The sequence below is a fragment of the Diadema antillarum genome, unplaced genomic scaffold (assembly GCF_040938485.1).
Source record: "Diadema antillarum isolate AM-2024a unplaced genomic scaffold, OU_Dant_1.0 seq00000333_RagTag, whole genome shotgun sequence".
Lineage (NCBI taxonomy): Eukaryota > Metazoa > Echinodermata > Echinoidea > Diadematoida > Diadematidae > Diadema > Diadema antillarum.
The window spans coordinates 1063193-1089927 of NW_027271349.1; the positions used below are offsets into that span (position 1 = coordinate 1063193).

A 26735-nucleotide genomic window follows, 5' to 3' on the forward strand; every position below is an offset into this window, starting at 1 on the left:
CTCACAGAATACTTCCACTGATCACTGGTACATGCACTACCAGTTTGTGATATGACACAATACCTTTTCACACACCCCACCCCCTCCCAAAAAATTGGCAGAAATAAGCAGAATTGCAAACATGAGAGTAGTTGCACAAAATTCTGATGTATTAAAACACATTGTAATTATCGTGACCGCATTTCCTTTACAGTTTCAGCCAAAGTTATCCTCCCTGAATTCTACAAAGGAGAATGTTCTGAGATAATTTTGCCCCGCAATGTATTTTCACTTAATTTCATTTCTTCACACACTTCCAAGAATGCACACAATCACACAATTTGACTATGTTCCCACACATATAGTAGAAGATATATATGATACACACTTCTGAAATTATTGCATTCAACAAATATGCATGAGAAATAAATGAAGGTATACACTCTCATTGTACCCCATTGCCACATGAGATAACAAGTAGTTCGTTTCATAATCTTTTCATGGGAAACTATCCCACAATTCAGTGCAGCTACATCTGTTTGGAGACGACAAAACAGCATCCAGGAGGTACACAACTCTGACAGAGAACTTTGATATTAGTGGCTACAATAAAAGGTAATGACTTGGATTCGTTTTCCATCAATTTATGATAAGACACGCTTTAATACTGACAGACCCACAATATCTGAACCAATACATTCAACCCAAAAGGGCAGGTATATCAATTATTTGTATATATCGTAATTTTGAAATGTTTGAATGTCAGAGAAATAAAAAGACTGCAGTTGATAGGTGACAGCACCATAAATCATATATAAGTAATATAATTAAGGCAAGCAGCACTGGATGATAGATCATCTGAGTATCTCAGAAGTTTCATACCATATACAAATGTATTCCAAGACTATTTCATGTCACAGTATATTCAAGCTTTAGGCCAGACTACCAAGGGCGTGTCTGCAGAGATCAACAGTGTAGGGCAGATTGAGGTTGGCACATTCAACATCAAAGAAAAGAAGACAGGGTAGTCAACTTGTTATAATGGAAGAAGACTGGATTACACAACAAACACATGCATACACGTAACAATCATCAACATTCCAAACCCAGGATGTAGTCAAAGAGACTTCCTGCCTCTCCAGAGGTCACCACGTGGTGGCAGTATTCAAGGATGACCCTCATCACATCGCCTACACTCCATCTCCTCGTTTGAATCATCAGAGTGACCTGCTCCAACTTCAGAAAGACAAGAGAGAGGAAATTCCTTGAGGAATAATTTACGCCAGGGATGAAGAAACAAAAGATTCTAATAAAATAAGATAAATTCAACATGAAAGTTAAACACAAACTGCAAGAACATGAGAGATGCAGTATCATATGACATTACAAGGTGTGCTAATACGCCCACATACATCACACCATATTCAGCCCAGGTTCATTTTGAAGTTACACTGTGATCTCTCAAATAATGTGCTGTTATTATATCATAACTACAACGCAAATCAACATAAGTCAGTTTTGTTATTATAGTTCTGATAGCCTTGAAGATAATAATGCACCTCCTGAACAGAGCAATCTTTAACTGATATGTTGACCATTACCAAGTATTTTTACAAGATACATCATACTGAAATATGAACATGTTAATTGCCTTCTCACTCTGACGACTTAACACCAAAATTTGAGGGAATTTCTCCAAATGCTCTATCTTCAAACAATGCTGACAATGTAAATTACATACTGACAACACTGTCTGGCCATCCTTAACCTACTCCGTGAACTCTTATTAGTTTGTTTCTGTATTGTCATATATACATTTACCAAGCGTCATTCGAAAAAACTTGTATTGTGCCCGGTAAATGACAAGACACTGATGGATGGATAGATGAATGGATGGACAGATGGATGGATGAATGCATGCATACATGAATGAATGAATGAACGCATGAATGGATGAATGCATGAATGAGTTGATGAATAAATGAATGAATGGATAAGTGAACGGATGACTGAATGGATGACTGGATGAATGGATGGATAAATGAATGAATGGATGCATGGATGGATGAATAGATGGATGAATAGATGACATGATGCCTTTGGCATTACTGTGAGGGCAAGCCCCCCCCCAAAAAAAAAAAATAAATAAAAAATAAATAAATAAATAATAATAATAATAATAATAAATGAATAAATAAATAAATAAAATTAAAAAAAATGTTAGAGGAAAAATATCAGTAAATGGGAATACAAAGATGAAATATTTGACAAAACCAAAAACAGACAAAATGAAGAGGGTGAAGAGAAGATTGATAAGATCCACAGACACAGTACGTTATGAAAATAAACTGTCTCTCTAATCCTTTATCCATGAATATGGTAATAAAAATACATACTGCAGTATTCACATTTTTAAAGTGGTAAATACAAGTAATATACAAGAAGGAGCTCAAATATGCAAAATCAAACTCATGGAATGTTTGTGGATATCACAAAGAATGCAGAAATTAAACATACAAAATGGCTCACCTGCAGCATCTTGTTGTTATTAAAGGTGTAGTACAACACAGAGGGCGCCCTGCTCTGTGAAGCAGCCAACCACTGGAGAAGGGACTTCAGCTGGGGGTCTCCACCAAAAGCTCCACATCCCCAGTTACCAGTGGCAACGGGTATCCTACTACCCCCTGGATGCATGGTACCACCACTGGTGGAGGGTAGTGATGCCTTGTAGAGGAAGACTGCATCTTGCACTGCCCTAGCAACAATGGACCCAGCAGCATCCTCCACAGAGAGATCTGAAGGCTCCTCCAGATAGCTTGGTGCAAGGTCTCTGTCTATGGTGGAACCATCGTACGTGGCCATGAGAGAGACATCATCTACCGTATCCTGTAGGCGGCTGTCCTGCTCATCATCCACCATCTCCTGGGGTGCACCCTGGCGCTGCATGGACAAGTACTCCTCTCTGTACGTCTGAAGGGCAGACTCTATGATGGAGTTGGCAAGGTTGGTTGCAAGGGTCATTAGGTCCATCTCTGAAATGGTACTACGGACTGACAGGGAGGTTGAGGACACAGATGATGTTCTGTAGCCACGGCGAGGATAGCTCCGCCTCCTGCTCCCGCCGCCAGATTCCAGGTCAGAGAGAGAGTCCAGTCTAATGAGTTCACGGAAAGGAGTAGCTCCATAAAGCTGCAGAAATGCGTCACATATAATGTCATCTGATAACCTATTAGCAAGGCGGTGTGCTGCATGGACTCTAGACTTGGTCACCTCATTTTTCTGGCTGGTGTTACTGGAGAGTGAGCTCTGGTAAAGCTCTTGCTGGAAATCTTCCAGGTCTGACTTTCTTCTTTGACTAAGCTTCTCTTCAACCTCTGCTACACGAGATAACTCCTGAGAGAAGAATGCTATATTTTCTTCTGTTTTGCTCGGTCTCCTGCCTGTTGGGTCAATGTTACCAATCCGCAAGAGATCCTCTGTAAAGCTATCTACACTAGAACGCTTGGAGCTACCAGATGGAACTGTCAGGGAACTCCTAGAACTGACACAGCCAGAGCTGCTATCCTGCCTTGTTTGACTGCTACTACTGATGAGCTGTGCAGAATCAGAGACGGCCCTAGACACCAGGGTACTGGCAAAATCTTCAATCCCTTGCATCCCCTGTGAACCAACGTCGTACCTTTCCACATGATCCCGCATGCTAGCACTGGGATCAGGAGTGATGGAGCTCAGGAGCTTTTCTGCAAACTCCTCCAGCTGTGATGGATCTTCAAGACTGAAGCGCTTTGAGCTACCAGTGGAAGCATTGGAGGGAGAAGGCGGAGGAGTGGATGGAATGGTGGAGTACTGAGAGAAGTCATATGAAGTAAGAGGCACTGAGTCTGAGACCTCGGTTAGAGCATCTCTGAACGCAGCATCAGCAACATGAGTAGCAAAGGAGTCAAGTCCAGCAGACACCACTGGCTTGAAATAGGAATTCTGCAAATCAGATCCCCGGATCAAATCTGGCCTATCCTTTATCTCCCTCAGAGCACCATTGACAATCTTGCCAGCAAGAACATTTGGGGTGGAACTTGGAACTCCCCTGTCACCCTTCTCACTGGCATCCTCACGCCTCATCTGGTGCACTGCCCCGGCCACCACACCGGCGACGTAAGTCTCCACACTGACCGCACACTTGTCGCTGCTGGCACTGGACATACTACCACCACTGCGAGTGCCACTGAAGTCACTGTCCATGTCAATCCGCACAAAACTGTCCGACTTAGATGACCATGTTGATACTATGCTGTAACCTTCCAAGCTTGGCACTTGGGTACTCTCTGTCTCAGAGATGTAAGATCCTGCAATTTCTGCAAGAGCCTCCTTAATCACACCACATACAATGTCATCTATGACTTCTCTCAGACTCTGAGAAACACCATCCATATTTCCTGTTGGATTACCTCCTTTCCAAATCCTATGCACGGAATCTTGAAAGTGGGTCTTTTCCTGTTGAGATGACCTGTGGAAATTACTCACATTTGTTCTCACTTGTGAAGATGAAAATCCCTCTTCTCTCCTATGAATTGATTTGTCTGAATGTGTAGACACAGCCTCCTTAGTCCCACATACTTTCTTTGATGTTGGATTTCGGGAGGCACTCTCAAAGCTCTCTTTCATGACCTCTCCTACAACAGTTGAAGCAAAACTCTCCAGTCCAAGGCGACCACCAACCAAGTCCTCTCCAGTATTCTTCACAACTACACTGTCCTCAACAAGTGACAGTTCACACTGTGTGAATTGATTACGCTTGCTCTGACAGTAGTCCTTCACAGCAATATCAGTAATTGCCTTGCTCAGAGAGTTGCTGTAGTCTGAAATGGTTGTCATGCATGGCGTGGCAGGCCCTGCATGTTCAAATGGGGAAAAAGCGACCAACTAGATTCACACAAAGTCTTAATCTTGATTTGAATTACACATCATCTAGCAGAGGATACATATCATTTACACTGGATGCTGTTTTCATGTAGGATACCTTGGAGCCCCATGATAACATTATTCTCCTAATCTGGTCTTTTAATATAAGCTTCCTCTTTGCAATGATTGTCCTCATGGTCTTTAATGAAGAAAAACTCACAACAAAAATATGCTTTAAGATGACAAAGCTTTGGCAAAAATTCAAACAATTACCAAGTATGTACCTTGTCTTTGTATAAAATGAGCGACAGCAAATCTGGTGGAACTAGCACAATTGATAGATGCAAGATTTTTTTTTTTACAAGTATCAGGGTTATAAATCTCAATCACTACCCTCAACAATTCATGATCAAATATTTGGTGAACATTTTATGTGCTTTTGAAATTACATACAGGTTTTATATGCATGTTATGTATGTGCTGCTATAAATAAAACAATTGCACACAGACTTTAAGCACTTTCGCCTTTCAGCTCATGATGAGCATAGTCACAAAGATATAAGAAACTCAACAGCTGCATGGTAGTCATTAAATATTAAAACATTTGAATTAAAGACTGTACATTATCACGCAGTCCCACGGGCATGTTCATACACACATAACACACTCACAAACATCCATAAAGGATGGCACAGCTGGCATGAGTGCTAAAGGGTTAAAGACAGACAAGAAGTCACAAAGCTCTCTACACTCACTGTTGAGGCTTTCAAGTCCTTCTGATGCTGTTTCAAAGTCTCCCTCAGTTGACAGCAGGGATTGGTCAATTGCATCCATATACAGGCTATCACTCAGGTCTGGACCAATCCCATTCCCTGTATCATTTGCAGCCTGCAGAAATCCCACAAAGGCTTTATTGAGCTCCCTCAGCAAGGAAGGGTCCGAGTACTGGTAGGAAACAAACTCCAGGTCTTGGTTCATGGGTGTAGCATCGATTGCAACAAGTGAAGTCTTGATATCCCCACGAGAGGTTGTCTGCCAACGAGAGAGGGAGGTCAAAAATGTGATGCAAATTTATGCTACATTCTTAGAGAAACATTTAGTGAAGCTGTCAGGAGTCTGCTATTTGAAGCAAAGATGAAGATGTGATTGCTTAGAAGCGACATTCCACAGTGAAGCCTATTAAAAAAAAAATGAAATCAAGCTATCATAATCCAGCACAACACACTTCAACTTAAATTTGACAAATACACAATCACTTGAGAAAACAGAAAACACACATTCAAAGGATATCATGTCGTATATTTCTTCAAAGTGACATTGACAAGTTTGAAATCAAACTATTGAATATGGCAAACATTAATCACAAAGCATCCTTAAGGTTACAGAAATATCACAATGTCTATTGCAGTTCATTTCTGGTATGCTGATCAGTAGTCCTGAATTTCACAACCACTGTGTAAGATACACACAAAAGGATACATTTAACAACCTCTTTTCACATGCTAATGCCATTTCACAGAGCATCCATCACACGTTTCTTTTTAATGGAACTTCCCGCTAAAACTACAATTGAACCTCACAAGAACAGTTATGATGTAGAAAGATAAACACCTGTGAGACATCTCTGTGGTCTCCAGCATACTGCAGGTTCCATCCGTAGCCATGGCAACGAGAGAACTGCTCAAAGCCACTGATGAAGATGGCTTCATTGTCCTCCATGCACTCCATGAAGACCATGCTTGCCAAGAGCTCTGGGCAGATGGAGAATCGGATCTCTTCCTGGACACACCCACTTCCTAGGACTCCGCCCCCAATGTACTCATTTGCAAAATCCACCTAGTTTGGGGGTGAGACGATAAAAAGAAACACATCACTGACATTAACATTGATATCACTCAGTGTTGTGCCTACCAACATTGCATAAGCATGCCCTCAAGTATAATCTGCAGTGTCAACTTCATATACCATAAGCCAACTACTTAACTGATGGACGTGTTAAGAGATCCTTCAACCCGTCAAAATGCTTTACTATGCATGTTAGCCACAAAGTCAAACCTATTATCACGCCATATACTGTACGAGCTGAAATTTTCGCGTACAGATATTTTCGCGAATTGCTACATGGAGAACATTTTCGCGTGTTGTTAATTTCGCGGTTGCGAGGGTCTAACTGAACTTAGCTATTTGCGCGTTGTTATTTTCGCGGTTCAAAGACGATTCGCAAAATTCGCGAAAATAAAAGCACCGCAAAAATTTCAGCTCGTACAGTACAATGAAAGGGAAACAGCTACAACAAGTAAGCCACCAACCATACTTACATTGTAGGTGTTGAGATAAGCAAAGATCTCACTTGGTCACACCACATTAACAAGATTACTACAAAGGCAAACCAAATGCTGGGTATCACCAGAAGAAATCTCCATTCGTGTAATAAATCAGTCAAAGAAACAGCCTACAAAACGCTGGTTCGCCCAAGGCTTGAGTATTGTGCTTCCATTTGGGACCCTCATCAAGCTACAAGAAAGAAGAGCATTGAGGCCATTCAACGCCAGGCTGCTCGTTTTGTCGTAAACAATTATGACGAACGATCCAGTGTCACATCCATCCTATCCAAACTCCAATGGGAAACCTTGGAAAACCGCCGTACCAAGTTCCGATTGATTGCCATCTTTAAAGAAGTACACACTATTACCCCATCAAATGTTCATCTACGTCAGAGACCCGGCTCAACATGGTGACAAACAGGTCCCAACATTCTAGAGATGCCTTCATTCAACAAGACATGTTACCGGCACTCATTCTACCCAAGGACAACCAGAGAATGGAACTTCTTACCACCAGAGATAAGAAGTGTTACCAACTTAAAGGACTTCAAAATTATGCTTGACGCAATTAATGTAGAAGAGCTGGTCAAAAAAGCTCATTTCAAAATTTGAAATCTTAAGAAATAAATCCATTCACATCCGCTGCGCGGGATAACAGCCTTCAGGCAGTGATTGCGCAGAACCCAACCAGAACCAGAACCAGATCATCCAGCCTTCTCTTCCAAAAGTTTTGTCCATACTCATTTCCACAGTGCTTCACTCCTCCATTCTTGGTGAGTTTCAGACATCAGTCTTGGATGACTCACAAGACACTGAGAATGCTAGGTCATAAAATAACATGATGACATCACAATAGCAAAGCAAACCTTATACACTAACTAGTACATGCCTACAGCAATGGCCTCTTTCAAATTAGTCTCAAACTATCTCACTTTGAAGACAGAAATAGTTTAAAGTATGTGAAGGAGGCTTGAAGAAACCAGAGCTACACATTGTAGCTGCTGAAGAATGTATCATTCTTGGAATATTTCTATCTACTTTGAGTCGCTATCCACCAATTACTCATATTGGTAAACAAACAACCACTTACAGGAAAAAAGTACAAAGTACTAATGTGAACAGGGCTTACCTGAAGGACGTTGCTTCCTGCCTCTTCAATTACCCCTGTTTGGACCACAAGAGGGCAGAGTTGAAGTCTACTCTCCTGCCATGTCTCCAAGGATGGCAGCTCCTGTTCAGGGATTACCTTAGAAATGCAGAAAAGAACAAATTATTGCTAACATCGGCAATTACAGACACACTCACATGCCTAAATGGATACATAGTAAGCAATTTACATTCTGATCATTGGCAAAAGTAAATTTACAATCCTAAGCAAATTGCACAATATCGAAAACATTATATATGACTCAACCTACAATGTAACCCTGTTTGTAGAATGTTGCAATTCCATTTGAACACATAGTTTGCATGCAGTCATCACTTGCTACATCCCCATGTTTTGGTGATATCCATATAACTCTATAGTTTGCCTGAGGAGCAAACAAAACAATGTGAGAGAATACATTGTTTTTGTTTAATTCAGAATAATGCTTTAGAATGATGTTTCAAATGTCCCTTTAAACATCATCAATGGCTAGTACACACTTGCATGAACTGCAGGACTCAGATGATACGATTACATTGTAACATGCTGTGTTTTATTCATGGAAAGTTTCATAATTAAATAGTCTAACATGATCGGGTAGAGACCGTTTCTATTTTCTCCTAACCTTTCTCTTGAACGTCACACTTCCACATGGTCCCCTGTGCATATCCACTGCGAGACGATCGAAGTAATGGAGGAAGCAGCGCATTTTACACGTCTGGGAATCAGACCCTTTGGAGCTGGCAGAAATAGTAAGCACAAACTCTGTTAAAGCTACATCTTAGGTCACAAAGTTCACAGAACTGTCTCTTTGCCTACAAGGCCTTCACAAACATATGCTCCAAAGCCATTATTCATTAAACACTCTTTGTATCTATTTCACAAATGAATGCACAGAGGTTACAAGTAAAAAAAAAAGAAGGAAAAAAAGAGTGAATTAACATAATTTTTTTGAACAAACATTCCCCGTCATATGAGTATTACACACAGCTGCATTTAAGCACCCAGTCTAACACCCAGACTTTTGTGATTTATGACCAACTGTTCTGCTCTACTGCTGGCTAGTGAAATATGAAGGATATGATAGGCAAAATGAGATCTGGACGATCTAATGCTTCATTAAACACAGCTGTCTTCTTCCAGTGTTAACGGCATGAAGCACAGCAGTATTTTAGAACCAAATGATGCTTAGTTTCTACATCAAAGAGAAAAGCACTGGCATGCATTAAAACTAATATTCACATCAGCAGGCATACACATTATACATGTACAGTACACCTCACAGGGAGTATCTATTTCAAGTGTTTGACGCTCAAAATAACAATCCTATTGGCCTCCCAATAAACATGAAATGTCCTGACCTTACAAATGAACATGTACAGTGTATACACAGTGCATACAACTGAACACGTTTCAGTGTGTAACATACAGATCCTCATGTACATCCCGTATGGGCAGAATCAAGCTGATTTTGGTGAGTACATTTTACATAACTTCTTACCTAACCATGCAAAAAAAATATATGTATGCCCTACATGAAAATTCTACTCATTATCCCCTGCCCCCTCCCCCCCCCCCCCCATGAAAGCTCTCAAATATAATCTGCTCTATACTTGACATCTCTCTGTGAATGGTACTACATGTATATTCTGTACATTTGTATCGTGAACAACCCCAAGACGGATGTAAATGTTTCCATGGTAACCTTTGTGCGATCATGATTACTTCCAAGTCTGCATGGATAGATGTGGACACAATAACCCACTGAAGTCTAGTCTAGTCTTGTCTTTCTAACATAGATATATCAAATATAAGCAGCAGCAATATTTTTAGCTTTCCAAATGTTGTAAAATATATTAACACTGTAAAATATTGTAAAGTTGAATGCTGTTTATTCCATTTTTTCTTCTTTTCTTGAGAACTTTTCAAACCTTTGTTCCATCAAATAACAAAAATCCATACATGTAGATAAAATACTGAATAGTAAAACAAAACTATAAAAAACGGACATGTATTGAGATGTAAAAGAAAGTAAGTGTAACACATTTGTTTCATCATAAACATCCTCTCAAGGTCCACTAACCCTTGTATCAGGATGACATTAACTAGGTAAAAATCCAGCATCCATCATGATTTATTTTCAACTACAATGTACTAACAGATTTGGCAAAACCAAGCAGTTGCATTCCTTAAACTTAATGTAAAGCCTGTGAAACAGCTAAATAGTTTGGACTGAGCGCATTGCAATAATTATTGTATTGTATCGTATTGTGGTGTGCTGTATTGTATTGAACCACCTAGTATCCCCTTTAGGTTTCCTGTGGAAAGAAAAATGCAGAAAAGCACACACAAGACAAATGAATGAATCTCTGGACACAGCACGTGAATCTCACACATACTGTGATTTGATTCTGCTAAATTTGGATGCTTTGATAGTTAGGATCCCAACAAGAGTGTGTATAATGTACATGACAATGTGAGTTAAACATAATCAAATTCATAAAGTCTGCAGGTATGTAATCATTACCTTCCATGCAAACTACTCTTCTTAAAAAGCAAAACAAGCATAAAAAGATGAAGAATTAACAGAAAATATGGATACATGATGTAAATACTGTAAATTGGTCTAGAATGCCCTTCATACTTAAACATCAAATAATTACCATGGCAACAAACAGAGTCAGGATCTTTTGTTAACTGTCAAAGTATATTTTATTGCGGAATTACTTGACCTTAGATGTTGGGGCTCCTACTCACACCATGAAAATGTCCTATGGTTGCATTACATATTACCCACAATGCCTTGCAAGTGAGAGCTATTTTTTAAAGAGACTGGGATGAAGCCTATATTGATCAGAGAACTGTTATAGAATCTGGTTACTATGGTAATTCTAAACACTTCTTTGCCACCATGACAGTAATGGACGAGGTCTAAGTGTGGATTGGACTTTTGAGCCTTGACACTCCATCTGAAGGACCTTATTGATGACACAGGTTGGGGCTTTGGAACTGACATAAGCCTTGATATCTTGAGGCTGTATCAATCATTGAAAAAAAGGTTTCAGGTATTATATAACAAAACATGTAAAATATCAGTAGCTGTAGATTGGCTCAACTTGAACAGGCACATCATCTTCATTTCCTATTAAAGTGTAACTTTGAATTCACAGAACGGTAATCTGTATAATAGAGTGCACATATTCTGTTCGAATGTACAGGATAATCACTAAGCCACCACAGATCAACTTCTGTGTAGCAATCAATCTGATCGTCTTTCTAATGACCTAAGGTATGCTATGGATTGATCAAAAGTTGGCCTGCTTACAGGGTTGCTCTCCAAGGGTTTGTTTGAGTTCCTCCAATTCATTTTGAGCTAAAAACAACTCAACAGATTTTTTTTCATTTGCCTGTTGGCACCTACTATTTCACACTGAGTTTCAAGAGCAGTATATTTAAAAAAATCTTTGGGCTTCAATGTTTATTAATTTAGTAAAAATCAAGGAACCTTCAACCCTTCCACGTTTTGGCAGAAAACAAAACTGACCACTGGACTTACCGTCCTAGGATGTAATAGAACCTTTCAAAGTCCCTTGAATTCAGCAGTGGGTTGGATGTCCGGGGTAGTGTACACAACATCATGTGAGCCACCAGACTGGCAACAAACCTCCTGGACAGCCTTGTCTCACCACCTGGAGGAAAGAAAATACATCACACCATCAGGACAAGTGGATCATGGACAAATGTCATAGCATCAGATCAGGTGGATCAGGGACAAATTTATGTCACAGCATCTGGACAGGTGGATCAGGGACAAATGTCATAGCATCAGATCAGGTGGATCAGGGACAAATTTATGTCATAGCATCTGGACAGGTGGATCAGGGACAAATGTCATAGCATCAGATCAGGTGGATCAGGGACAAATGTCATAGCATCAGATCAGGTGGATCAGGGACAAATTTATGTCATAGCATCTGGACAGGTGGATCAGGGACAAATGTCATAGCATCAGATCAGGTGGATCAGGGACAAATGTATGTCATAGCATCTGGACAGGTGGATCAGGGACAAATGTCATAGCATCAGATCAGGTGGATCAGGGACAAATTTATGTCATAGCATCTGGACAGGTGGATCAGGGACAAACGTCATAGCATCAGATCAGGTGGATCAGGGACAAATGTATGTCATAGCATCAGATCAGGTGGATCAGGGACAAATGTATGTCATAGCATCAGATCAGGTGGATCAGGGACAAATTTATGTCATAGCATCTGGACAGGTGGATCAGGGACAAATGTCATAGCATCAGATCAGGTGGATCAGGGACAAATGTATGTCATAGCATCTGGACAGGTGGATCAGGGACAAATGTCATCAGATCAGGTGAACCAGGGACAAATGTCATAGCATCAGATCAGGTGGATCAGGGACAAATTTATGTCATAGCATCAGATCAGGTGGATCAGGGACAAATTTATGTCATAGCATCTGGACAGATGGATCAGGGACAAATGTATGTCATAGCATCTGGACAGGTGGATCAGGGACAAATGTCATCAGATCAGGTGAATCAGGGACAAATGTCATAGCATCAGATCAGGTGGATCAGGGACAAATTTATGTCATAGCATCTGGACAGATGGATCAGGGACAAATGTATGTCATAGCATCTGGACAGGTGGATCAGGGACAAATGTCATCAGATCAGGTGAATCAGGGACAAATGTCATAGCATCAGATCAGGTGGATCAGGGACAAATTTATGTCATAGCATCTGGACAGGTGGATCAGGGACAAATGTCATACTGTAGCATCAGATCAGGTGGATCAGGGACAAATGTATGCCATAGCATCAGGACAGGTGGATCAGGGACAAACATAACAGTAAGACAATTGGATCACAAACAAATATAGCATCAGGACAGATGGATCAGGAACAATTATCGCATTAGCAAGACTGGATGATATCACAGCATTTAGAACAGGTGGATCAGGGACAAATATCAAAGCATCAGGACAGGTGGATCAGGGACAAACATCACAGCATCAGAACAGGAGGGTCAGGGACAGATGTCATTAGTATCAGGACAGGTACACAGTTTGTAGATCACGTAAAAGTATAGCCATAGAGGCAGGAGGACCAGGGAAATATATCATAGCATCAGGACAGTTAGCTCCAGGACAAATGCAGCATCGACAAGTGGATCAGGGACCAATATCATGGCAGCAGGACAGGTGGATCAGGGACAAAGATCACATTAACAAGACAGGTGGATCAGGAGCAATGTCATATCATCAGAACTAAGAAATGGATCTCGATGTGTACACAGGTAGACTGGGACAAAGGAACATCTGGTTAATTCATAGGTAAATACAAACTGATTGTTCCTAACTGGTAATTTTCTTGTTACCATTTAACACCAGGAAGCAAATCGAAGAGGAGAAATCCAAATGTTCTGTATTACTTGAAACAAATTTTGACATGTACCCTACATCTGATCAACAGCTGATACACTGTACATGGAGAGATTACTGCCCACTTTGTCCATTCCAAAACAAATTTGTGGCAGTTGTGGCTTTGATTACCTCTCATGTTTTCTCCACAATGTGCCTGATAAAGTTTGATTATTATGCAGACAAAGGGCTAACATAGAAGCACATCATTTTACTCTTAAAATGACAAGAAATATAAATAAGAAATTTTACAGAAAATATGTTTACTTTAATAGTAAGTATAAGATTTGAAAATAAAACTCAATTAGATAGATGTACAAGAAGTTTCTTTAAACATTCTATGACCAAGACGAAATATTGTACTTCCACCAGAAAGAAATTTTTAATCAAAGATCTTATCATGTTTTGGAAATCATATCATGCCCGGATGGTTTTAAGTTAGCAAATAATCACAGAAACTTTGGTTTTTAAGAAAAGAAAAGAAAAAAGGGAAAAAAGAGGTTTTTCTCCTTCAGCATACAGTAAAAAATTCAAACAAAGAATCATAATTCAATGGAGAAGGAGAATGTTGCAAATATCCATCTAATCAGCTGAAAGTGCTGAACATCCCAGAAGAGTTAAACCTGCTGTTCACAATGGTGCATGCTTGCCACACTGTAATCAGTAGTCTTTAGGGCTTTTTACACTTGTGTTTCTTAACCCCGGACTTTCTCTGACCCAGGACTATCGTTAGTCCCGTACCAATTTTTTCGGCTTTTTACACTCGCCAATTAGTCCCGTACTATCTCTTGTCCGGGGCTAAGGAGAAAACTGACCTTTTTACACTTGTATTTCTTAGCCCCGGACTTTCCAAACCACATGAATATTCATAATTACGCTGTGTACTGTACACGTACACGCACGCACCGGCAGCACTTGATTACCTCGTTTCTGATTGGTCGGTGAGGGTCGGACTTCGTCTCCGTCGCTTAGCCCAGGATTATTTTTTCGTTCTGTTTACACTCAACTTGCTTGGCACCGCAATTGCGGTGCTAACCCCTGCTATTTTGCAGGGCCAGATAGTACCGTACTATCGGTGGGGCTAGCCCACTTTGGCAAAAACGAGTGTAAACAGAAAGTGGGCTAAGGATAGTCCCGTACCAACGGTGGGGCTAAGCAAAAATTTACAAGTGTAAAAAGCCCTTACATGTACCATATCATGTCACATGTACAATGTACATCATTGGGGTAAAAAGTGAAAGAGAAACGAACATGAGAACCAGATTATTGAAGTTTTGGGAAAAACTAAATATATTTCAATCAGCTGACCAAATATCACCATTACCGTGATTTCAGACTACTGACATCATCTTTCATTAGAAGCTCATATAGTCAAATGCTTGAAAGAAGACTATGAGCTGATAGCCTGCTGTCTAGTCCAAATAAATTCATCGTTGGTAGAGTGAAACCATGTCAGGCATGGCAAAGTACACACATAGCTGGAGTTCCACACAGAGGACCAATGCCATCTCTTCATCTTTTGCCCTTCATTGAGTAACCCTTGTGGAGTAATCAGCTATCCCCTATTAAAATCATTGGCCTATTTACTATATAGGAAGGGATTTAAAGGGACACTGTGGCAGAGTAGATGTAACTGCATACATCTTGAAGCGAGTAATAAGTAAGAGATATCAACATCTTCAGGAAATAAACATCCAATTGAATGTATTTACTCTGTGTCATCCAAGACAAATAAAAAACAAAGGAAGTACATGTGTATATTCATGTACAACTATTTTTCAATGCTCCAGTCAGTAGCATTTCACAAGAAACTCTCATTTTCTTGTCCCCTAATAGTTTGCTGATTTGATACTCAAAATTGGATTTACAGAGAAACTCCTTAATTTTGGCTTACAGTATGTTCCTATCATACATACATGTACAGTGTAGTACACATGTACAATTAATTACAGAAATTTCCTAGCTATCTTGAGACCATGTTCATTCATAACAAACAAATCAATGTGTTTCCCAAAAATCTTGAATCTCCGTCAACCAGTCAGCATAGGCCCAATCAACACACATCAAAGGTTTCCACTATTATTTCACATGGCATAAAATATACAGATCAAGTAGCCATTGAAACCATAAATTATTCTCCCAGCTATGAATTACAATATCATTCAAAAGGCTAATAGATACAAATCCTTGGATACACTGCTGTGATGAATATTCCTTGTCTCATAAAGAGTACTGTACAGTAAAATCCAGTATCCCTTTCTAGCCCACTTTCTCACTACACTATCCTCCACTGAAAGCATCTGACAGCAGAAAAGCGGAGTTTCTAATTTTAGCATCAATTTCTCGCATCGACATAGAATGGACTTCTTATTTGGTTTTCTATCGTCCTTGATGCACTCAAATATCTCCTGTAGAGTGAATGTCAATTTCTCAGATCAATAGAAATCACACTGCATGATAGGCATACATTGTACAAACACACCCAGACGCACACACACAAACACACTGTATACACCAGTCTAGTACACACACACCACCACCGCCAAACAGACCCACTGGTACCTGGGTGACAGAAGAGCATCTCATATTTTACTGTACATGTATTTCATGGACCAAATACAATAATCCATAAAGGTTTACAGCATATGTACATGTTTGTGAAAACGAATCAATTTCAAGTTCTGAAAAACATCCAATACCATTTTGTTGAAATTTTCCATGTTGCTTTCATATAAAATTTTGACAGATTCTTCTTACAGATCAATCTATCTGGTTATTTACTGCATTTAAAATCCATTAACTTTTGAATAGATTTACAATTGTATCTAAGGATCAGCCTACACATAATGACTAGCATCTCACCAGTCTTTTGTTTATAAAAATGGCTGCAATTTGATATGCAGTGGGAAGCATGCACTGTCTATCAATCTCTCTTTCACACACACACACACACACACACACACACACACACACACACACACATAAACCATCTACAAAGATGCTGGTATCAAAATGATCCTGAGATTGAAAAGAGCATTAACCGAGTCTTGACAGACGTTGTAAAGGTACAGTATACTCTGGTTCAGTACCTAATGCACTGTTATGTGCTCAGGTCGTCTGAGTAGGCCTACAATTTGTACCAAATACGAACTGAACAGAGGGGAAATGTTCAAACTAAAACATACAAACACATACACACCATAACACATGAAAGAGAGAGGATGAAAAAAAAAAGAAGTAGAGGCGCACATAGAGCTAGTACATCAGTGTCATGTGGTTAGATTAGTCACTGAGACTAATTCAAACCATTATTCACACTCCTGGAGGTACGGGTAGGGAAGTCAATACAGTATGAGACCTACAATGTCTCCAAGGTAGCTGGAAATTAAAGTTTGTCTTTAATGTTCCCTAAAAAGAATTGATGAGGACCATACAGAATACAAATATTTTCTTAGCCCATCTATATTAAGGCTCAGTTATAAAAGCTGCTTGTGGATTTGAAAACATAGCGAGGTTAATGAGGGGAAAGCTTTTGAAGAGTCAGCCTTTTTCATATCTCCTGGCTAGAACACTGATAAATTTTGACTGAACTCTTGACGTCTATCTCAGATCTTGGCAATATTGTGACTCTAACTCTAGTCTGTAAATTTCCATGCTACCTTGTAGATTTTAAATGCAAATATCTTGGATTAATAATATAATTCATCATCATTATGATACACATTCATGTGACATCATTTACAGTGAAGTCCTTAATTGCATAAAATGATAGAATAGCATAATCAGTTAAAATTCCATTATGAGTGGTGTGCAACATGCCAGTTTGGAGTCCAAACTTCTTTTAAGCAGAAAAAGGTCATTTGTACCAACACTTTGTAGGAGGCATGTACAAGTGTAAGGATTTCTTAAAATTCACTGCTCAAAGTATTCAGCATCTGTGATGATTATCCATGAAATCCATGATCCTTTTAAAATGGTACTTGACAGTTGTATCCACCTGACAGCAAGCCTGGTATCTGGCAATTATCCCCAACACACAGCACCCACTGGAGCTTGGTCAGAAACCTGTCTCCAGGGGCGATCGTTAACAGCCCGTTAACGTTCGCCCCGTCACTGTACAGGCATGCTAACCTGGAAACATTGAACTGCACATTACTTGAATATGAGACCATTCTGAAGCAAATAATTTTCACACAACAATAGATAAATCATGTACTCTTTAATGAATCCACAAGGATTGGAGAATCGTCCCCCAGCATTCCCATTGATTCCCACTGATCAGGTACTAGCCATCCCCTGTGGACTGTAGTTTCTGCTTATTGATGTTTCAATTATATTGTACAATTCAAATGCAATGGAAGAACATTTATAGTGACAAAGAAATATGTAAACATAAATGTGTGTGCATGTGACTACAAACCCATGATTCACTCATATGATTCATACACTATCAGTGCCTTAAATCTGGATTCAGTTTCTAGATAAATTGCATATATCTTTATTCCCATTTGAATCCCTTCACCACAGTCTACTTCCTCTCTCCACTGACGGGGTGACATACAACTGTATCATAAGCACAACCTCTCTTCACTCATAGTCTACATACATGTAAGGGTTTACCAAACCAATTACATGTACAATGTACATCAGGCCAATACATAATACCGTGCATCATAGTGCAGCATTCACTACATACAGTGTATGTGTATTTAGAGGATGGGACATCAGGGGGTAGAAAGGGAGAATTCTGCATATTTGATAGATTGTTTCTGTAATTCATTACAATTTAGGGATGTTTCTTTTCCTACAGCTTAGTAACAAAGCATTTCATTCCCCTGCTCCTTCCATAGGCAGGAATTTACTTAGTTGTTGCTAGGTAGAAAGCCTCTGCAAGCTTTGTGGTCGCTAAGGGCAACTTTTGCGAACAAAGCATGCATTTTAAGCATGCATTTTAAGCATGCATCTGAATACACTACAGAACCGGTCTATTGGAAAATAGAACTGTCACTTTTCCATTCAAAGTTTATTCAGAAATACAACTGTGCATAGTAATGATGTAATGATTCATCTTCCTCAGTAATAGAAGAAAGTACAGTATGGTGTGTGTTTGTGTAGAGTGAGCATTTACTGTAAAAGTGGATATTTTCGCGCAACTAATTTTTCGCACTCGGCCGGGTAAGAAGAGTTTTGCATGTTTTTAATTCCGCGGAATCAAGACATGAACTACTAGAACATATGGCAAGCAAAAATATTCGCATGCTTTTGTTTTCACTCTAGTTTCTGGTTGTACGAAATTTGCGAAAATTTCCACTTTTACAGTAGTTTGTAAATTTGTGTGGTATGGATGATATGCAGTGCCCAATACATGAATGGATAAAGATCAGTATGACGTGCAATTTCAGTCTACAGTGACTCATCAACAAAAGCACTTGAAGTGGATCAATAGTGAGTATTTAGGAATGTCTTTGATGGTCATTACAGTGAACAATGTACATTTAGTTTTTGTTTGTTTGTTTGTTTGTTTGTTTGTTTTTAGCATGTTGGTTCTGGCTTCAACCACTAGTCATTTGAAAGATAGTAATTAATTTCTGAGAAGTACTGGTAGGCAGCAGCCACTAAATGATAATAGTACAATTGTATGCATGGCCCTTCTGAGGCATAAAATGGTAGACTTGGAATAGGCATAAAATCAATGCTGACCTACACTGTGACTGCAGTTGAGGAAATGACCCAATGGAAGTGGAGATGGTGTACATTACAGTGAGGGTATAAAATGAACTTTAGCATTCAAGGACATACAAGAATTTTGATTAACAGCTACAATCTACGAATCACATGGCAAAAGACATGCCATAAACACTCTACATTGTGATGACTCAATTCAAACAAAATATTTGAACTTTGCTGACTGAGCTGTATGGTCAAAACCAGTGTATGAAAAGACATGCCAGTATACAATAATGTGAGAAACAAAAATTATGCTCTCACTATAGCTCTACATCATGAACTAATCCTAACATTCATCTAATTTTCCCTGACTCTATCAATACAATGACTATTAGAGATTCTGGCAGCATGCCTGACATTGCAGCTGAGATTTTACAACTAGAAAAGTGCTTCTAAGCCATACCTCTGACAGTTTCCCCTTTCTCCTTCGTTTAAGTATTATACAATGTATACTTAACTATTTAAAGAAAAGTTCCATAAATTCGAAAAAAAAGAAAGACATAATATACAATGTATATTCAAATTCAAAGCCCTATAATTGAATGCCTGGGTAAATAAATGTTAATGGAATTTCTGTAGTCACGTTTTCTTTGTGAAAGCCCTGTTGAATCCATTATGCCGCATGGTTAAGAATGAAAAGAGAGAGAGAGGGTAAAAAAAACCCAAAAAAAAAACATATCATGAATATATCATGAATAGAGCAAATACAAAGCCAGCAAACCATACTCAGCTCCACCAAGGAGGTGAGCTCTCTCAATTCAATTCAATTCAATTTATTGAAAACCAGACATAGTCACAGTAATGAATGAACATGAAGCAAATGGATAATGAGCCCCCAAGAAGCAGAGCTTGTGAGTGGGGCCCATTATGAATGGACTTCTGCTCAATCCCATCCTATCACCCCGAGTCCAAATTCCTACCTTTTTGCTGCATGCTGTAGAAGAAACCCTCCTTTGGCTTTAAGTCTCCAACTGCAAAAGCAAGGTCCACCATTGTCGGTAGGATCCGCCTGAAGAACGTATCCCGCTCGTCCTGAGATGCTATGGTCTCTAGGAAGTGCACCAGTCCATGAAAGGGAGAGTGGTTGGTAGGAGCGCTGCCATTATGGATGAGGTCGTAGATGTGATCTAGGATTGGGAGCATCTCCTGTGTGGTGGATACCCTGCTCAGCTTTGACAACACCCCTTGGACCAGCAGCCATGTTTTCAGATCACTTGGTAGAACCACAGGGACCAGGCCCAGCATCATGCCCTCATGTGAAAGCTGAGTTTTTAACTCTGTTGCCATAGTGACTGACCACAGGTAGTGTTTGTAATGGTGATGACAGGGTCACAAGCTTCTCTCTGTCAGTGATAGGATGGGCCTAGTACCACTACCAGAAGAGTTTCTTTCATGATCTCATCATCTCCCCTATACACTAGCTGCTGTACCTGCAACAAAAGTCAACAGAAAAAGAAAAGTGTTTACTCTCAAATAGTTTGCTTTTGTTCCATTGTTTATCTGGAAGACTCTCAGAAGACAAAACATGGAGCGAGACAAGACCAAAACAGACAAATGCCACATAAACATGAGCCACTGACAGGAATGCAACTCTCTCCCAAGGTCATCAATTTCAGAACTAGCCAAGAGGCTGGCTGCTCACAATGGGATCATGAATCATTTCACTACTATTGCGATCTCCCTTGTTTCGTGCTTATTTTCAGGAGTGACAGATATGTTTATCGACCAGAGCAGGTGTTCACCTTATGGAATGGTTCATGGCATGCTTTTTGATTGAAAATCATTTTGCAGTATACATGCCACTTTAAAGTTTAATTGCATTCTTGTGGCAACAAAATTGTTTCATGAAATTTTACAAAGGGAGCACGTAACAAAACATACAAGATTACAATTAAGAAAATACATCGTAGCTCTCAAACGATATCTCTTCCCAAGAATAAGGATGCTCAAAACATGGCATAAGAGGACATGTTACTGTTACACGTTGTATAAATGTCGTTCGTCTAATCTAAGAATTGAAGTCAGCATGACTTGTCACTTGCTCCCTTTTGTTACAGAATGCTAGCATTGCACTTACTTTGCTGATTTTATCTTTCTGTAAGTATTGTGTTTAGTTACACATAGTACTTTGAAATGAAATGAAATGAAATGAAATGAAATGAAATGAAATTTATTTACCATACAAACAAACATTGTGAACAAAGTCACAACAATGAATAGTTGAAATGTAGTTTGGCAAAAAAGAACTGGCAATAGCGTGGATTTAGTCAAGGCCAGTTCTTTCAATGATATAGATTATAATATAACGTACAGTATTCAAATATTCACAGAATTGTTACATTGTATACGTATATATTTACATGTTTTCATACACAAAAATAGTTTTAAATTGTTTTACCGATATGAAAGAGGAATCAGTCCACTTTATACGGAAGGTTTGCCATGTGGCTTACTACATGTGCATACACCGTAGCAGATGATTTGGAACTGATAAAAGTCTAAGCTTGCTGTACTGACAGCACTGTCTTCAAAATGTAGGTGGATTGGAGTGCAGAATTTCTACCCAGGTTATAAGGGCCTGCAGGAATTTTATCTTTCTGGAGGGAACAATGACCTACTGTACAAGTATTAAAGGAAGATGGTCTACAGCTGGGTGTTGTACTGTACACTCCAGGACATGACATTGATTGATGAACAACCATGAGTATATTGAATGAGCTTCCAGGCTTTAAAGGGACTGTACAGTACTGGTTGAGGTAGGGATTCATGTTTTGAACATTCCTAAGTGAGATAATGAAAAGCCTCTTATGAAATATGAAAGAGCATGTAATTTTAAGAAGGATTCAACGTTTATTTGATGAAAATTGGTTTTCAAATGGCTGAGATATCCCAAAAAGTGCTAATAATAAAAGGCGACATGTCCCAACTTTATTAGTATCTCTTTGTTTCACCTTGTTTTTGGATATCTCAGCCATTTCAAAACCGATTTTCATCGAATAAACTTTTGATACCCCTTAGAACTGCATGCTCTTTGACATCTCATAAAGTGGTTTCTGAATATCTCACAAAACGTTAAAAGCTAAATCTTCACCTCGACCAGAACTGTACACACCCTTTAAAATGAAGGGTTCACCACACATTTGAGAAGATCTGCTCCAAGCAATATAATGTCAAGTTTATACATGAAAGTCTGTTCAATGGGAAAAGTTTCAAAAACATTAAATTAATAAATACTGAAGGACTATCAAATTGCCAATATACAAATTGCACAATGGTACTGTAAGATGATGATAGGATTTCAATTAATAACATGAAATTGTTTTCTTTGTTTGACACAGCTACACTTGTTTTAAAAACATCTAGACTGCATGTGTTCAGCATCACATGGCACAAACTTTGATTCTGAACTGTCAAAACATATAAAATGTTTTGTCTATCATAATCACAATATGCAATTGTATAAGTTAGATGACAATAAGATCTCAGCTTTCTTGGGTCTGGTACTGCTTGAAAACATCTAGCCTGAATGTGTTTAGCACCACAGTACAAACTATGATTCTTAACTGTCAAGCCATTTACATCACATAATGCTTCATCTCAGCATTCAGTTTACGAGTCTACTTTAATTTAATGTTAGTTACTCAGAAACACTTTTGCAAAGTAAATATAAAAAGCTGCTTTTGAACAAACAATCATATAACTGTTTTTCCTTACAATGTTACTGAGCATAATGATTGAACATCATATTGAACAACCTTATAAAGACAAATTTATAACTAAACATCTTAATTATCCATGTCTCATCTGATGTAGATCTGTGTACTAATGCTTTGACTGGACTTGACAAAACACAGAACTAGACATAAGATCTCTCCTCTGGCTCTGCGAAAGATGTAGACGAGTCTATTCCCCTCACTTGCAGTAAATAAACACTCTTCATAACTTCCCCATCAATTTGAAATTGAATCCATGGTTGTGACACTCTCGTAAATATCAGGTGCATTAGGGTGCCATGACAACCATAATAGAAATCCTTTCAGAGTGGTTAGAGACAAATAGAGGGCTCTCAGCAGTGTCTGACATCACTGCGTGCAAAGATGCACACCATATTACTAGAGCCTATAAATCTAGTTGGTGTTAAGACCTGATGAAGAGTACAATGTAAACCTATTTGATTTGAGTGATCAGTAGTGTGTTGTACACATATCCACAATTGCCTACAGTGTAAAGAAAACAACATCAACAAACCAGATTCCACAAGATATAGTCCAGAGTATAAGTTTATTTTCTTTACACATATCTCAGCCAATATACTCTTTTTCTGTTGCCAATGATATACATATGTTTCAAGCTTGAATCTTTTTATCCCAATATCAATTTCATGTTAGGACCCCATGGAAGAACAGCCAAGTCTTTGTAGACAGAGCTGAATGGGCGAGCCTACCGTACATATTCATTGCTTGTTTTTTTCTTCTACTTCTCCTCTCTTGCTTTCTTCCCTTTTCCTTATGATGTATTTCCATTTTTTTAAAAGTATATTCTTCTGTTGATTATATGCTTGTATGTTGCCTGTCATACTTTTACTGTACTCTTTTTTTTTTTTGCATGAATTTATAGTGAATAAATCAAATCATATCAAATCAAATCAAATCAAAGACTAGAAGTCTCACAAAGATCTGCATTGATTATAAAGATGATAGTTGGGAAACTGATGCCATCTCTTCATTACATTACCAAGGTTTGTCCTTTCCTTGAGCATAAAGCTTGTGCAACACTCTCGGATATATGTTGTACAACCTAGGGTAACCATTGTAAAGGTTTACCTTTGGATTTTCAATTTTATCAGGGCGTATCAACCTTGTAAACAGGTCACTGTAGTATTCTGGGGACTAAAAAGTAAGTCTTTCTATAGAAATACTGCATTTTTAATATTTGCTACAAGAGACATGCAGTTATAAAATTTGGGGAAAACAATATTTTCCATGAAAACTGAGCACTGCATCTAACAACTGTACAAAATACTGCAAAAAGGGTAGCAGTTTGCATATAGGTGACTTGTACCTCCAGAAACTTTACCAAACTGCTGTACAAAGATCAGATTCAGTTATTTGTAAATCATGCCCAAAAATCAGTCATGACAGGGAAATTATTTTCTTAAAGACAAACGTAACAGCAAGGGGGGGGGGGGGGGGGGGAGAATGTCTTGTATCAGAAACCCTCAGTGATTGTACAAAATGTTACAAATGTTTTCAAATTTGCTGCAAATCAGGATGCTATGGAGTGAGCTCCAGAGGTCTAATAAAAAAAAAAATGAACAAAAACTTTGCAGTCTTAAAAACAAATCTCTTCAAATCCATATTGGAGTTGTCATTTCCACATCCTAGGCTGCAATTATCAACTTTCTCAGTTTGAAACATGTTTTAATAATATACACTATCAAAACACATTAGACAGTCTTTTGGATCACATTTCTTGAGTTGTTGCATTCATCATCTCTATCACAAGTTGAAAGGAAGGCTCTGTCACTGCGCAGCTCCATTTATTGTGCAATTTGACTCAAGGAGCAGAGATAATGCAGAGCTACCAAGTCTCACGCATTCTGAGTGAGACTCAAGCATTTAGGGGTCATCTCACGATCTCACGCATGGCACCCATTTTTCTCACGCATCAGGCAAAGTCTGCAATTTGGGCCCATAATAAGGAGCATAGCTCAAAGGATTAAAGTGATAGTTACAATTGAAGGTATATTTTCCTTTTGTCTTTCAAAATAAGTAAAAAATAGTCACTTAAGTATGCACCTGATCGCACCATTAAGAGCTAAAAATTGGAAAAGCTCCCTACTGTGGGAGGCCACAAGGGTGCGGGGGGGGGGGGGGGGACCCCTCCCACACCCTCGCTTGCGAGCACATTCGCTCGCCGAGATGCCGAGTCATAAAAATCTCACTCATAAAAATTTTTTGAACTTGACATCCCTGATAATGTAGTTGGCATGGGTGGACTCGAGATATAAAATGGCTTCAAAATGACTTTGGGCGCATTTATTGACTCACTTCTGACACAGAATTAAGGTTTACAAACAACTTTCAGGGAGTTCTGGGCAGCTGATAAACAGAAAATTGTGTAGATTATGGGGTTAGAAATGTGTAAAGTGTTTCTCAAATGCCATAAAATGTGTGATTGCAAAAACATTTGAGCCAGAAACATGTTCCAGAAACATGTTTCTGTACAGTTGATGAACACAAAGTCGTTTTAAAATGCATTTAGGACCTCGTCCTGCCAATACCAACCACGCATTTATACCCAGTATGAAATATCATCAAAGCAGTTTGCAAGAAATGTCTGATTGAGAGATATTTTTGTAAAAAATTCAAGCCATGGAATGTGTCTCAGGGCGAGAAAATGCGCAGACAGAAATCTTTTCTATTTTCCGTTGTGGACAATGAAGTCATACCCGATACGAATTCTAATGAAAGACATTTTTGATAAATGTCCGATTGAGAGATATTTTGATAATAAATCCAAGCCATGGAATGTGTCTGGTGACTAAAATGCGCAGACAGAAATCTTTCCTATTTCCATTGTGGACAATGTGTCATACCGATACAAATTCTATTGAAAGCAATTTGCTTTCTGTTTTAAGACGTGCCTTACGAAAAAAAAAAAAAATTGCACATTTCTTCCCTTTCTTTTTTTCTGTGTTATACCAGTAAGCAAGCCCATGACACATTGTTGATATGCATGATCAAGCTGCACTGTTTTGCACACAAAACTATATACATATCGTCGCTGGGGTGACAAGACCTTGTATCTGCAATTTTGGTGAAAATGACTTTTTTGAATTAATGGTCAAATAATGGGCTAAGTGATGTCCTGTCCGAATCCCAAGTGTCTTACTTCAAAAATGAAGCCACCACAGCATGTCAAAGGAAAGGCTTTCCCATTCACTATAGTGCTTTGGCCGCCATGTTTTTTGGCTCTCCTGAACATTTGACATTTTGCAGATACAAGGTCTTGTCACCCTAGCGACGATAGATTATCATGTGACCCGCTATAACAAAAGGATCCTAAAGTCGCTGACGGCTGAGGCGAGAAAATCGAGTTTGAAGTCAGATCATCTAAAAATGGGTCAAAATGATCGAATTTCTGTTTCTGGCACAATTTTGTAGTCTAATGTATTACCTATCATCTGCCGAAATTTTGAA

The 26735-nt window shown here is 38.9% G+C and overlaps 1 protein-coding gene across 1 annotated transcript; it reads right to left on the reverse strand.

Moving 5' to 3' along the window:
* Positions 1 to 915: 915 nt before the first annotated feature.
* On the reverse strand, positions 916 to 20951 carry LOC139730775 (uncharacterized). Its single transcript, XM_071641638.1, has 8 exons — positions 20454 to 20951; positions 11906 to 12038; positions 8975 to 9089; positions 8332 to 8448; positions 6490 to 6714; positions 5634 to 5910; positions 2509 to 4868; positions 916 to 1215 (listed from the first exon to the last, which is right to left on the reverse strand). The coding sequence occupies exons 1-8, from the start codon at positions 20818 to 20820 to the stop codon at positions 1072 to 1074; spliced, it is 3738 nt and encodes a 1245-aa protein (XP_071497739.1). The 5' UTR covers positions 20821 to 20951; the 3' UTR covers positions 916 to 1071.
* Positions 20952 to 26735: the final 5784 nt, after the last annotated feature.

What these genes read in the sequence shown, in the direction of transcription:
- LOC139730775 (XM_071641638.1), bottom strand. Translation starts at nt 20,820, where the DNA reads ATGGCAACAGAGTTAAAAACTCAGCTTTCACATGAGGGCATGATGCTG. An exon ending in CTACAGCATGCAGCAAAAAG is followed by an intron (nt 12,039 to 20,453) that starts GTAGGAATTTGG and finishes TCTTTCCTCCAG; the next exon opens with GTGGTGAGACAAGGCTGTCC. An exon ending in TTCTATTACATCCTAGGACG is followed by an intron (nt 9,090 to 11,905) that starts GTAAGTCCAGTG and finishes TATTTCTGCCAG; the next exon opens with CTCCAAAGGGTCTGATTCCC.